Source organism: Chiloscyllium plagiosum, chromosome 39 (assembly GCF_004010195.1).
Source record: "Chiloscyllium plagiosum isolate BGI_BamShark_2017 chromosome 39, ASM401019v2, whole genome shotgun sequence".
NCBI lineage: Eukaryota > Metazoa > Chordata > Chondrichthyes > Orectolobiformes > Hemiscylliidae > Chiloscyllium > Chiloscyllium plagiosum.
In genome coordinates, this window is record NC_057748.1 from 27,135,348 (window position 1) to 27,148,913 (window position 13,566).

Here is a 13,566-nt window from a genome sequence, read left to right on the forward strand (position 1 = left end):
ATCCAACACATCATGTCTGATGCGTGACGGCTCTTTGAATGAGCCATCAGTTCCACTTCTCTACCTTCTCCCCTCCGAGTCTTTCTCTGATACCCCCCCCACTACTTTGAAAGTTCGTGCTGAATTTGCATCCACCATCCTGACAGCACACTCCATATCAGAACAATGCAAAAATGTTCTCCTCACCCATCTCTGCCTCTAGTTCTTTAATGGAGAGTTAATTACAACGCATGGATTCAAAGCAGCCTTTAAAATGAAACCTCTCCAACGTTTGGTCTTTTGCTCACTGCACACTCCTCTTTATTTTCTCTTGGTCAGCATTCCCCCTCTCTACACAGGATCAGAATTTTGATGCCGCGACTCACCTTCCTCCCACCTATCTCACCAATCTTTTACAGCTCCACAGACTCTGAAATGTGCTGGCTGCTGGAGAATTGCCGAATATGGGGCTCTAGTGGAGTGTGCATTGCAGAGAGAGAGAGCGAGAGCGAGCGCGAGAGCGAGAGAGAGAAAACGAGAGAAAAAAAGAGAGAGAGAAAAAAGAGAGAGAGAAAAAAAGGAGAGGAGAGAAAAAAAGGAGAGGAGAGAAAAAAAGGAGAGGAGAGAAAAAAGGAGAGAAAAAGAGACAGAGAAAAAGAGAGAGAGAAAGAGAGAGAGACAGAGAGAAGGAACATTGTGACTTACCGGATAGCTTTAAGGCTCCGCTCGATGGCATCGGGAGGGATGTAGTCAGGGCCCAGCCGGTGGATCCTGTGAGGAAGGCAGAAGCTGAGCTCCAGCCAATTATTGATATGCAGGTGGACCACACCTGTGGTGCAAAGACTGAGAGAGAGTAGGTCATGGGAGTCAGTGTCAGGCAGATAAGAGACATTGAAATATTAACCAGACAGTGGTGCAAGTATTCACCATTAGACCTAGCCTAATGGTGTCCCCTTGACTCAGTAAAACTTCCTGCCACCTGAGATGAGGATAACCCTGGTTTTAAGGTCCACTCCAAAGAAGTGCAGTGCATAATCACAAAGGCAGTCAGCAACCAGTGCAGCTGAGCGCCGCACTGTCGGAGGGCCAGCGCCGAGGGAGCGCCGCACTGTCGGAGGGCCAGCGCCGAGGGAGCGCCGCAGTCAGAAGTGCCATCTCTTGGTGTGAAAGATTAAATATGAAGCCCATCCACACTTTTGGGTGGCCACACATCCACAACCAGGTACGATGCAGGTCCAAGGGTGGGGAAAGTCTCTCCTGCTTCAGACTGCACACTCCGATCACCTCCTCCCCCCCAACAACTCTGTTGCCAATAGTGCTCAAGTAACATCACAAGAACAAAAAGATTGGCTCCGTCATCATGCAGCTCTTTGTGACAGCTTGTTATGCACTTTACATAAATAATGTACATATATTAGCTGCCAAATTTCCTACGTTACTACACTGGCAATGTGAAGTAAAAGAAAATGAACTACTTCTTTGTTTGCTAACATTCTTTGGAGGGTGTTGAGATTGTGAAAGAGAGGGTGGAAGAGTCAGTCCATTGCTAATTCCGCAGACAATGGAGTAGTAGCAACCCCACAGGACGTGCAATCCAGAGCCTCAGACTGCTGCTGTAGGGATAGGGAGTCAAATCCCACCATTGCAGCTGGTGAAATTTAAATTCAGTCACATAATTAGGAAGTAAAAGCTGGTTTAATGGTGGCAACTCTCCAGATGGTGGCAGAGTGGTCCAGTTGCTGGGCCAGCATTCCAGAGAAACAGCCTAACTTTCCAGTTTAGAGGAATGCTTGACAGATTATAAACGTCAAGAACATAAGTGGAATGTAAGGGTATAGAATCATTAAATCCCTGCAGTGTGGAACAGGCCATTTGGGCCATCGGATACATACAGCTCATGTGAACAGCATCCCACAGACACCCAGCCCCTGAGCCTATCCCTGTAACCTTGCATTTTCCAGGACTAACCCACCTAACTTGCACACCCATGGACACCATATGCAATTTATCATGGCCAATCCACCCTAGCCTGCACATCTTTGGACTGTCAGAGGTAACCCATACAGATATGGAAAGAATGTGCAAACTCCAGACAGTCGCCAGAGGTTGGAATTGAACTCAGGTCGCTGGCACTGTGAGGCAGCAGTGCTAACCACTGAGCCACCATGCCACCCCAGGCAAAAAGTATTAAAAAGAGGATGATCAGCTGTGGCTGCCTTGAACAGACAAGTCAAAGGACCTATTCTTGTGCTGTACTGTTCTGTGGTTCAACTGTGGGGAACTGGCTCAGTCAGCCAAATTCTATTCGATCTCTGGGTCCTTCAGCACCAGCCCAGCAAGCCATTTTTAAAGGTGACCACTAGCATCAAAAGGTGGGGACTTGGGAAGGTATGTACTTAATGCTGTCAAGGCCTGCAGCCAGGCTGAAAGGGAAGAAAAGACAGAATAGAGGTGTTCTGATAATCACAAGTACATACCAACAGTTAGAAGATGTGAGATAAAGGAGTCCTGTGTACTAACCTGGAATGTAGATGATGTGAACACTGCTAGATGTGTAAATGTGTAACCTTTTGATGGGAAACCATTGTTAGGATCGCTTGAGTTGTGTCCTATCTTTGATAAGTAGACCTCCCATGGGTACATGGATAAAGCCTTGATTTGGAGGTGACAGGATTGAACTGGGGTGGACAAAGTCAGAAGGAGAAAGTGAGGTCTGCAGATGCTGGAGATCAGAGCTGGAAATGTGTTGCTGGAAAAGCGCAGCAGTTCAGGCAGCATCCAGGGAACAGGAGAATCGACGTTTCGGGCATAAGCCTGAAGAAGGGCTTATGCCCGAAACGTCGATTCTCCTGTTCCCTGGATGCTGCCTGACCTGCTGCGCTTTTCCAGCAACACATTTCCAGCTCTGGACAAAGTCAGAAGTCACACAACACCAGGTTGTACTCCTTCAGGTGAAGAGTCAATGCTCTGAAAGTTTCTGATTTCAAATAAACTTGTTGGAATATAACCTGGTATCATGTGGCTTCTGACTTTGCATGACTACAAGGAAACCGGAGTCTCTTTTAGTCTTAAAGTAGGATTACAGGGATAAAAGGATAAAGTTGGAAGCTGCTTGAGCAATATTTCTTTGTCTCGCTAAACCCATAAGCAAAGTAAGAGAGTGAGGGGTTGTGGTATATGATGCTTTTCCCTAGGAAAAGCAAGGTCAATGTCTGGGGATCTCCGGCACTCACCTGTCAAAGGCTTTCTTCAGATCGGAGGCCAACTTGCACTTGGGAAGGATGTGATGGAACGGTGACTGGGAGCCATCACCTGAGGAGGAATGGCAAAGAGTGATCCCACTGTCACCACCTTTGCTCCCCACCCCCGCACAGGCAGCAAGTCCACGGTGGGTGTACAGCGATAAAAACCCACCTCAGGACAGACCTCACGCCACAGCGTGTGATGAAGATGAGCAAACCCAAAAACAAAACGAGAACACAACAGATTACTGACAGGGCCCAAATGCTGACAGACGGACTCACATTGCAGACACCTGTGCTTCACCAATCACACAGATCAAACAAACCCTTGAAATCAGTTTGGCTCCAAGCAACAGACATGGACAGCGATGTAGTCACTATATAGTTTGAAACATTCTGCCTGTGTGCACAGTCAGTCTGCCTTCCTGCGCAGATCAGTCGACTGCAGAACTATCAGCAGCTCTGCTGTTGACGTTAACACAAGGGAACACAAACTTCAAAATGTGAGCCCGGTCCCTTCAGGACTGATGGCAGAGAGCATGCGTTCATGCAGACAGGATGGAAATTCGATAACAGGGAGGGATGAGGGGGAGAGATGGAGGGAGGGTCAGATGTGAGGGGAGAAGGGGGTCAAGAGAGAGGGGAAAAAAGAGAGAGAGAGAGAGAGAGAGAGAGGTGGGAATTGATATGACTGAGTTTTCACTCTTGGCACACGGCAGACTCACTCTCCGACATGGTGGAAACCTCGTCCTGAATGGCTAGCATCAGCTTGGCCTCCTGGGTCAGGTACTGGCAACGTTGTTCCTCATGTTGCAGGACAATGGCAATCCGCCGCGAGAGGTTGTGCATGCAGCTGATAACTGAGGGGTCAGCGTTTGCCTGTCAGCAGTTGAGAAAGCTGTGGTATTAATCAGCCCCAGAGGACAACAGCATGTCCAAATATTCACAGCTCCTGACCTGAAGAATGTTGGAGACAAATTTGCCCGTACCACCAGTGGAATTTATATTCAGACAACTCCTTGAACATACTAAAATGCCCCCTAGGATGCTATGCAATAATTATTCACATAATTAGACTCAGATCAATAACCTAGAGAGGAGTATATTAAAAGGAAGAGAGAGAGAGAGATTTAGGAAAGAGTATTATAGCCCCCAGACAGCTGTAGGTACAATCACTGACAACTAGTGCACAGGCCAGGCATTGCACGCAGATGGCAAAGCCACCCTCAAGTCAGGAGATGATGGGTTTGAGCCTCATTCATGCCAGACTTGTGAATGTCAGAAGGCCCCAGCACCCCCATGGGAGAGATTTTGACCAAAGGCTCTGCTTTCTACATTCTTCAAGTCAGTGACCAGCAACTGATGGAGACTTTGTCGGGGTTGGGGGGGATCTACCTGTCCAATCCCCAAACCACCACAGAAAGGATCTATGTGAAAAATGGCAGATACATTTCCAGCCAAAAAACGTGAGTATCTACATTTTTGAAGAGATGGGCCATCTGCAAATTGGTGCGAGGCAGGAACAGGGAAAGAAAAGGCAGTGCTCATGAGAAAAAATCCCTTAGCCTGGTTAACCTCACAAGTGAACCACCCCCCACTTTCTCTCCCCACACCGTGCCAACGCTGGAGCCATACCCGTAAAGCAAACACCACGTTGAACAGAATCATGGTCGGCATCTCCCGTTTTGGAGACGGGTCCAACTTGGAAACCTGGAAGAGACAAGAGGATGAGGAGACGATCTGTGTGAATTGTCAAGGCAGAAGGTGGTACTCCAGGGTGAGACCAGTTGGGAGGAGTGGTCCCGCATCTGCACTGTAGGGGGTCAAGCAATATTACGGACACAGCATCAGACAAGCCAGTACGGAAAAATATTAAGTCAGGCAGATAGAAATGTGATCAGAACGTTAGGTATTTTGAAAGGGGAAGAGACTCATGGTGTTGGGGATGTGAGCAGCCGAATGTAGTGTGAAGGGACGTGATTTGAGAATGTTCGGAGGTGGGGGGGGTTAGGGTCTCCTTACCTGGAGTCCAAGTGGGTGCTGCAGCAAAGTCGGGTGGCCAACGAAACGGACATTGTCAATCTTCAACTCAAATTTCTTGCCGCACATTTCCGACTTGGTCGCCAGGATGGTGGCCAGGATAACATCGGAGAACCTCGAATGACAAGACAAAGGAGCATGCGAGTGAGTGACCCGACGGGCAGCAAAGCTTGGCACAGCGGCCAACTCCAAACAATTCCCCACCCTCAAAAGGCCAAGGCTAATCGGACCCACACGCTCAAATACAGACACAAAGTGCGATGCTGGTTTTGTCAAATTGCACGCGACCCCAATTATGGGGGGTTCAGAAGGCAGGCAAGGTCCGGAAATTATTCCGGTCAAACAAGGCAACGCGGAGATTGGACCCGACACATCGTGTGATAGCAAACAAGCTGAAAGAGGTGTGAATCTGAATGGCAGGACAGAACAAGGGGAAAGACACACGCAGATTTTCACAGACTTTGTTCCAATGCAGTGTGAAAGACAGATATAAAAAATTAGAGTACAGCAATGGAGAGAGATGGGGACTAGAATCTAACCTACAGGTTCGGGGTGATTTATGTATAGATTAACATATCTGGGAGGGAGTTACAGACTGGAATCTAATCGAGGGGTTCGGGGTGGTTTATGTATAGACTAACAGATATCTGGGAGGGAGTTACATTCTGGAATCTAATTAAGGGGCTCCAGATGGTTTATATACAGAATAACAGATACCTGAGAATGAGTTACAGACTGGAATCTAATCAAGGGTTTCGGGGTGGTTTATATTAGAATAACAGATACCCAAGAGGGAGTTACAGACAGGAATCTAATTGAGGGCTTCGGGATGGTTTATATTAGAATAACATACCCAGGAGGGAGTTACAGACTAGAGTCTAATTGAGGGTTTCAGGGTGATTTATATTGGAATAACAGACCCCTGGGAGTGAGTTACAGACTGGAATCTAATCGAAGGGTTTGTAGATGATTTATATATAGAATAATTGTTTCCTGGGAGTGAGTGACAGATTGGAATCTAATTGAGGGTTTCAGGGTGGTTTATATTACGAATAACAGATACCCGGGACTGAGTTACAGACTAGTATCGAATTGAGGGATTTAGACAAAGTGGAGTCTGGGGATTACAGTATATGTCATTTCCAATGTACTTGCTCTTTAACCCCTTATCCAGCCTTATTTCTCCCAATGCTGCCATTTGTAAAATATTCCAGAAATTGAGAGGTCCCAGACGTTTGGATGGACTTTCAAGTCTGCCTGGATTGGTGCGCGAGGTCTCCCTCTTTGCATATGGAGATGGGATAAGAAAGAACATGTCCATAGGAGAGATTTTCTGCCCCTGTTCGGTGTTTGTCGGCTGGTTTGTGAGCACTCAAAAGGAAGCCAGCCACCCTCCCCACTCCAGGGTCAACAAGAGTGAAGACATGGAGAGATGAAAACAAGGGGGGGGGAGAACAAAAGAGACTGTGAAGACGAGGGGAGATAAAGAGAGAGAAAATAGGTGGGGATAAACAGAGGGAAAGTAAGAGAGTATAGACAGGAGAGAAATGCAAAAGAGAGAGGGAGAGAAGAGATGTAGGGTACAGAGCCAACGAGTGCACACACGCAGAGAGTGGGAGAAAAAGTGAAGAGAAAGCAAAGAGGGGACTGAGAAAAAGGGAGAGAACATAAGACAGACAGAGCATGAGAGAGAGTTTGCTAGTGGGGGAAAGAAAAATAGTGAGTAGAGAGACATTGTGGGGAGGGGAGGTAGGAAGGGAAAGAGATGAGAGGGACAACTCCTTACCCGGCTACCAACTCTTCGTCAGTGAGAGGAGACGGTTCTCTGAAAGGGGCAACATGGTCAGAAACAAAACAGACAGGAAAACAAATCGAAACAGTAGAGAACAGAAAAACAAAACAACGTTTGGGAAATTTTCAGGTGCCATTTTGGGTTTTTCCCCCTAGAAGGCTTCAGCTTTCAACGTTTTCTTTATGGATGGAAAACAAATGGTCTTGAGAAAAACCACTAATTCTTTCATACCTGCACATAGAGCAGATTGCTAACTAAGGGATGGGTGAAATCATTAGTAGAAGCCAGGCTGATGCGAGGGGAGTTGGTATCAGTGACAAGGTGGGGTGTGGGATGCAGGGAATCAAGTAGTGCTTATGAACAGTTTTCAGGGTCCAAAGTCTGGGGGACCAATACTAAGCTGATGAAAACAGCCTCATGTGTTACCAGAAACTGACAGTGTCCCGATGCAGAGCACAGAGAGAATGTGGTCCACTTTGTTTCTGGAACCAACAATGCCCTTTCGAACTGCATTGTTCTCCATCCATTTCAGATGCTGTTCACTCAGCCCGTGCCCAAGTCTCTAGCTGTCTCAGATCACGAGATGAAACACTCATCTGATCCTCCACTTTCTCTAAACCTGGTGAGTGTTACTATTGAACCTGCATCCACTACAACTTTCAGGCAATGTGTTCCAGATTACAACAACTCAGTGTCAAAAAACACTTTCAACATACTCCTCCACACTGGTTCTTTCAGTGTTTCCCTTCACTTGAGTTGACTTACCCTCCTGCTAGTGGGAGATTCTGAAGAACAGTCCTTTCAGACTCGTGACATTAACTCTGTTTCTCTCTCCACAGATGCTGCCAAACCTGCTGAGTTTTTCCAGCATTTTATTTTTTCTTATGCCAGTGGAGAGGGTTTCTCTGTACTTACTTGATTTTGATCATCAATTATCCCTAGGGTTGGGAAGTTCAAAACTAGGGGTCATAATTTTAAGGTGAGAAGAGAAAGATTTAAACGGACCTGAGGGGTAATTTTCTCACACAAAGGATAGTTCACATATGGAATGAACTGCCAGAGGAAGTGGTAGATGCAGGGACAGCTGCAACATTTAAAAAGACATTTGGACAGGTATATGAATAGGAAAGGTATAGAAGGATATGGGCAAAATACCGGCAAATGGGACTAGTTTAGTTTAGGAAACCTGATCAGCACGGATGAATTGGACCAAAGGGTCTATTTCTGTGCTTTATGACTCTAATAACCTTCCCCATTTGAAGGGGAGAATCCCTGCTGAAACCTAGGCTGCCCTCAGCACGTGGTGGAAGGCTGTGGGAAGGGGACACTAAAGACTTTGCACAGAGTATTATTCCACACTCTCCCCGCTTTGTGCATGAGTGGATACAGAATGACATTTGCAGCCAGGCTGTGAGCATGGATGGCCACCTGAACGTTTCCCTTTGGCTCTTTCACTCACCTCGAGTCTCCATCCTGGTCTTCCATACTCTCAACCGTGCTATGTAATGCATAAGGACTGCTCGGCTTGCCTGTGGGAAATAAGAGAATGCTATGCATTACAAACTCAAAGTGAAAGCACTCCAGCACAAGATGTTTACCATGGGTCAGTGGGCTACATTCTTGACTCAGTTAGAAAGTTTCTTGGCTCAAAAGTCACCTTAGACATCTAAGCAAAACACCCCAGTGCAGTGTCACATCGGCCAAGGATCAGCAAAAAGGGAGCGCTGCACTACCTGAAGGTCCATGCCAACAGAGGGCTGCACAGCCTAAGGGTCACTGCTGAGGGAGCATTGCACGGCCTGAGGGTCAGTGCCGAGGGGGTATCACACGGCCTGAGGGCCAGTGCCGAGGGGGTATCACACGGCCTGAGGACCAGTGCCGAGGGAGTGCCACACGGCCTGAGGACCAGTGCCGAGGGAGTGCCACACGGCCTGAGGGTCAGTGATTAGATTCCAGTCTGTAACTCCCTCCCGGGTGTATGTCCCAGTCAGAAACAGAGGCTCACTGAGCCAGGGAGAACTGACCTTTTTGGTGGGCGGTGAGTTCTGGAGATCCCGGTCACCATTGTGCCGGTTCTGTTCCCTGTCGGAGCTGCCGGCCCTCCTTGGGCCCTCGCCCGGCGAGCTCGGCCTGGTCTCCTCGGGTTTCCTCTTCTCCAGCCGCTTGCGCTGGCTGTCCGCTCGCTCGGGAGCCTTTGGCAGCGCCTCCTTCTGACGGGGAAAGCATTGGAGGGGAGCGGGAGGGAGAGAACGAAAGGGAATGGATAACGAGTGACAATAGGAGATATGCTCGGCCAGTTTCCGCACATTCTAAACTTTCTGAGAACAAACATGCATAGGATTGGTATCCTAGCTCAACTCCGTGACCGATGTGAATAATCAGGACCTCACTCCAGCCTGGGCTCGAACATGGTCAAAGCAACTCAACTCCAGAGGTAAGGTGAGAGTGATAGCTCTCCAGACCAAGGCACCACTCCGCTGTGTGGCTCAAGTGGGTTAGAGGCTGGGAATCCTGCAGCAAGTAACTCCCCTCCTAATTTCCCCCCTACGAAGCTTGTCTCACTATCAACAAGGCACAAGCCAGGAGTGTCATGGAATACTCCGCAGTTGTTTGGACAGGGGGAAGCTCCGACACCACTCGAGAAGCTTGACATCATCCAGGACAAAGCAGACCACCCGCCCCTCCCTGCTTAACTGAGATGCTGACTCTCCCTGCCCACCCACAACCCTCAAGACTCCCTCGCTCCACCAATGAACAGCAGCAGTATCTACTATGGACAAGATGCATTGCAATAACTAATCCACCCCGAACCCCTCGATTAGATTCCTGTCTGTAACTCACTCAGGGGTATCTGTTATTCTGAATATAAACCACCCCGAACCCCTCGATTAGATTCCTGTCTGTAACTCCCTCCCCGAGGAGCTGTTATTCTGTATATAAACCACCCCGAACCCCTCGATTAGATTCCAGTCTGTAACTCCCTCCTGGGTATCTGTTATTCTGTATATAAACCACCCTGAACCCCTCGGTTAGATTCCAGTCTGTACCTCCCTCCCGGGTATCTGTTATTCTGTATATAAACCACCCTGAACCCCTCGATTAGATTCCATGCTGTAACTCACTCCCGGATATCTGTTATTCTGTATATAAACCCCCCTGAACCCCTCGATTAGATTCCAGTCTGTAACTCACTCCCTATCCAGATGTATCACAATTTGGTAAGGCAACTGCTCTGCCCAAGACTACAAGAAATTACAGAGTTGTGAATGCAGCCCAGTCCATTATGAAAACCAGCCTTCCTTCCATTGACTCTACCTACACTTCCTACTGCCTCGGAAAAGACTTCTTCCACCTTTTTCCAATGGACAGAATGCACAAAAGCTTGAAAACATGTACCAACAGATTAAAGAAAATCATCTTCCCCAATGTTATCAGATTTATGAACAAACCTCTCATATATTTCTTTTTGGGACGGCGCCGTGGCTCAGTGGTTAGCTCTGCTGTTTCACAGCGCCAGTGGCCCAAGTTCAATTCCCACCTCAGGCAACTGTGTGGAGTTTGTACATTCTCCCAGTGTCTGCGTGGGTTTCCTCCGGGTGCTCCGGTTTCCTCCCACAGTCCAAAGATGTGCAGGTTAGGTGAACTAGCCACGCTGAATTGCCCGTAGTGTTAGGTGCAGAGGTAAATGTAGGGGAATGGGTCTGGATGGGTGCGCTTCGGAGGGTCGGTGTGGACTTGTTGGGCCGAAGGGCCTGTTTCCACACTGTAAGTAATCTATTCTGTATATAAACCACCCCGAATCCCTTGGTTAGATTCCAGTCTGTAACTCCCTCCCGGGTGTCTGTTATTCTGTATATAAACCACCCCGAACCCCTCGTTAGATTCCAGTCTGTAACTCCCTCCCTTGTATCTGTTATTTTGGATAGAAACCACCCTGATCTCCTTCATCACATTCCACATTGAGCGTTGTGTCTCCCAGTGGCCTATTGAGAGCCAGCATAACAATACAGGGCTATATTGTCAGCCTATTTTTCAAGCTTCAAAACAGACACAGATGAGACGGAAAGCGGCCTGTCTGCCTGGCTGTCAGTTTCACATCTTCAGCAAGGGAGAAACGCGACGTCAGAAATTGTCGTACTGTCAAGTTTCAGACAGAACCCTTGGGTCTAACAGCAGAAAACACCGAGAGTTTCCCTCCCGCGCTGATTCCAAGAGGACTGAAACTACTGAGTTGCTCAATAGCACTGCACGTGTGAAAAAGGCAGACACATGGCCAAGGTCTGTCATGGGGACGGGCCCAGAACACGGCAATCTGCAGGCAGACACCGCAATTTACGCTGCAGGAGTCAACTTGCTAAAGACTTGTGGCACAATCCCAAATGCGTCGATCACCACACAACATCCAAGATAACAGACAGCATTACCGTATTGCGTTATTTCGCTGCATTCCCCACTGTGGACTGACATGGATAAAGAACTGCCAGAAAGCCAAAGAGTGTGGAAGGGATTTCTGCACTTTCCAAAAGCAAGCTACTGACACGTACTCGAAACGCTCATTACGCTGCTGCTCGCTCAGTGAGGGCAAGGTGACTGCAAAGCGACTGGGGTCTACGGGATGTGCAGTGAATTGAAAACCAGCTCACAAGGAGGAGCTGATTGGTTGATGGAACAGCGACCAGTTGTCAATTTCAAAGGCCTTATGCTTGTCAACAGTGACGTGATTGGCTACGGACACGTAGGAAAGAACGATTTAACCAGAAGCCATTGGACTTCCTGAAGATGAGACTTTCCTCTGGAGTAATGTGGTGGACGGCGTGGAAACAGACCCTTCGATCCAACTCGAACATGCCGACCCTGATATCCTAAATGAATCTCGTCCCATTTACCAGCACCCGGCCCATATCCCTCCAAACCCTTTCTATTCATGTCCCCATCCAGATGCCTTTTCAATGCTGTAATTGTACCAGCTTCCACCACGTCCTCCGGCAGCTCATTCCACACACGTACCACCCTCTGGGTAAAAGAGTTGTCCCTCAGGTCCCTTTTATATCTTTTCCCTCTCACCCTAAACCTATGCCCCTCTAGTTTTGGACTCCCCCACCCCAGGGAAAAGACTTTGTCTATTTATCTTATCGATACACCTCATGATTTTATAAACCTCAATAAGGTCACCCCTCAGCCGTCGATGCTCCAGGGAGAACAGCGCCAGCCTGTTCAGTCTGTCTCTAGAGCTCAAATCTTTCAACCCTGGCAACATTCTTGTGAATCTTTTCTGAACCCTTTCAAGTTTCACAACATCCTTCCTATAGCAGGGAGACATTCCAAAAGTGGTCTAACCAATGTCCTGTACAGCCCCAACATGACCTCCCAACTCCTATACTCAATGTTCTGGCCGATAAAGGAAAGCATACCAAACGCCGCCTTCACTATCCTATCCACCTGCGACTCCACTTTCAAGGAGCTATGAACCTGCACTCCAAGGTCTCTTTGTTCAGCACCACTCCCCAGGACCTGACCATTAAATGTCTATGCCCTGCTATGATTTGCCTTTCCAAAACTCAGCACCTCGCATTTATCTGAATGAAACTTGACCCAACTGATCAAGATCCCATTGTACTCCGAGATAAACTTTTTTGCTGTCCACTACACCTCCAATTTTGGTGCCATCTGCAAACTTGCTAACCATACCCTCTCTGTTCACATCCAAATCATTTATATTGACACACAAAAAAAGTCGCAGACACCTGGAGAAAGCCAGCTTTATTTCTCTGCACCAGTTGGCTGTAGGCTGCGACTTCTGAGCAACTGGTCAGGGACTTTGTAATCTGTGAACCAACAGACCGTCACGTCCTGTAACGGAATGAAAGAACGAAGAGGGAGGTGCAGCAACTCTAGCCAGGGTGAAGAATCTCCCGGCTGCCCAGTTTTTGAGAAGGTGTGGAGGGAAAGAGTTAAGTTTTGAGTTTTGTTTAACAAGAGGTTCAGCTGAGCATGACTCAGAGCAGATCAGATCAGATCTTACAGTTCACAATGGAGTGCTGGAGGCAAGGGTAGTGGGCTCACAAGGTGGAAAAGCATTGATTATGTCGAGCCATTTCACAAGATCGGAAGCATTCAGTATGTAAGGTCAATTTAACAAAGTGAAAAGTATTCATCACAGAGGGAAATGTGTCTGGGTGGGCTGCTCTTCGGAGGGTCAGTGTGGACTTGTTGGGCCGAAGGGCCTGTTCCCACACTGTAAGGACTCTAATCAGGTGAAGCCAGGTATTCATTGCGTAACAACAGATGGCTTAATCTTAACTACTGACACTCGCTGATTGTAACGGTCCCCCAATCAATGTGTATGTTGCCTTATCTGGATGCTCCTCCCTATAAAATGAAGATATAGTTCATTAAGAATCTGCTGTTCCAGAGAGAAGACCGTGAACTCATATCTCTGTGCACCTGGGTGATCGTTCTCTTTCCCCAGGGCGTGGAATACAGATGAAGGAGGTGTCCCTGAGCGTTTTGCTC

At 47.8% G+C, this 13,566-nt stretch overlaps 2 protein-coding genes across 4 annotated transcripts in view; both read right to left on the reverse strand.

Moving 5' to 3' along the window:
• nprl3 (NPR3-like, GATOR1 complex subunit) overlaps positions 1–8,602 on the reverse strand; it is a 22,723-nt gene extending 14,121 nt beyond the window's left edge. Inside the window, exons 1-7 of one of the 3 annotated variants that reach the window (XM_043680076.1) lie at positions 8,513–8,597; positions 7,048–7,086; positions 5,244–5,376; positions 4,857–4,931; positions 3,947–4,100; positions 3,213–3,291; positions 685–750 (exon numbers count right to left, since the gene is read on the reverse strand). In XM_043680076.1, coding sequence (XP_043536011.1) covers positions 685–750; positions 3,213–3,291; positions 3,947–4,100; positions 4,857–4,931; positions 5,244–5,376; positions 7,048–7,086; positions 8,513–8,538 — 572 coding nt within the window. In that variant the 5' untranslated portion in view covers positions 8,539–8,597. Of the gene's footprint in view, positions 1–684; positions 823–3,212; positions 3,292–3,946; positions 4,101–4,856; positions 4,932–5,243; positions 5,377–7,047; positions 7,087–8,512 lie in introns of all 3 variants that reach the window. The other 2 variants (XM_043680074.1, XM_043680075.1) reach the window with 2 other exon arrangements.
• A 307-nt stretch (positions 8,603–8,909) lies between these two features.
• Positions 8,910–13,566, reverse strand: part of LOC122542052 (fibrosin-1-like protein) — a 30,207-nt gene continuing 25,550 nt past the window's right edge. Inside the window, exon 2 of the mRNA XM_043679341.1 lies at positions 8,910–9,263. Within this exon, the coding sequence (XP_043535276.1) occupies positions 8,910–9,263 (354 nt within the window). The remainder of the gene's footprint in view (positions 9,264–13,566) is intronic.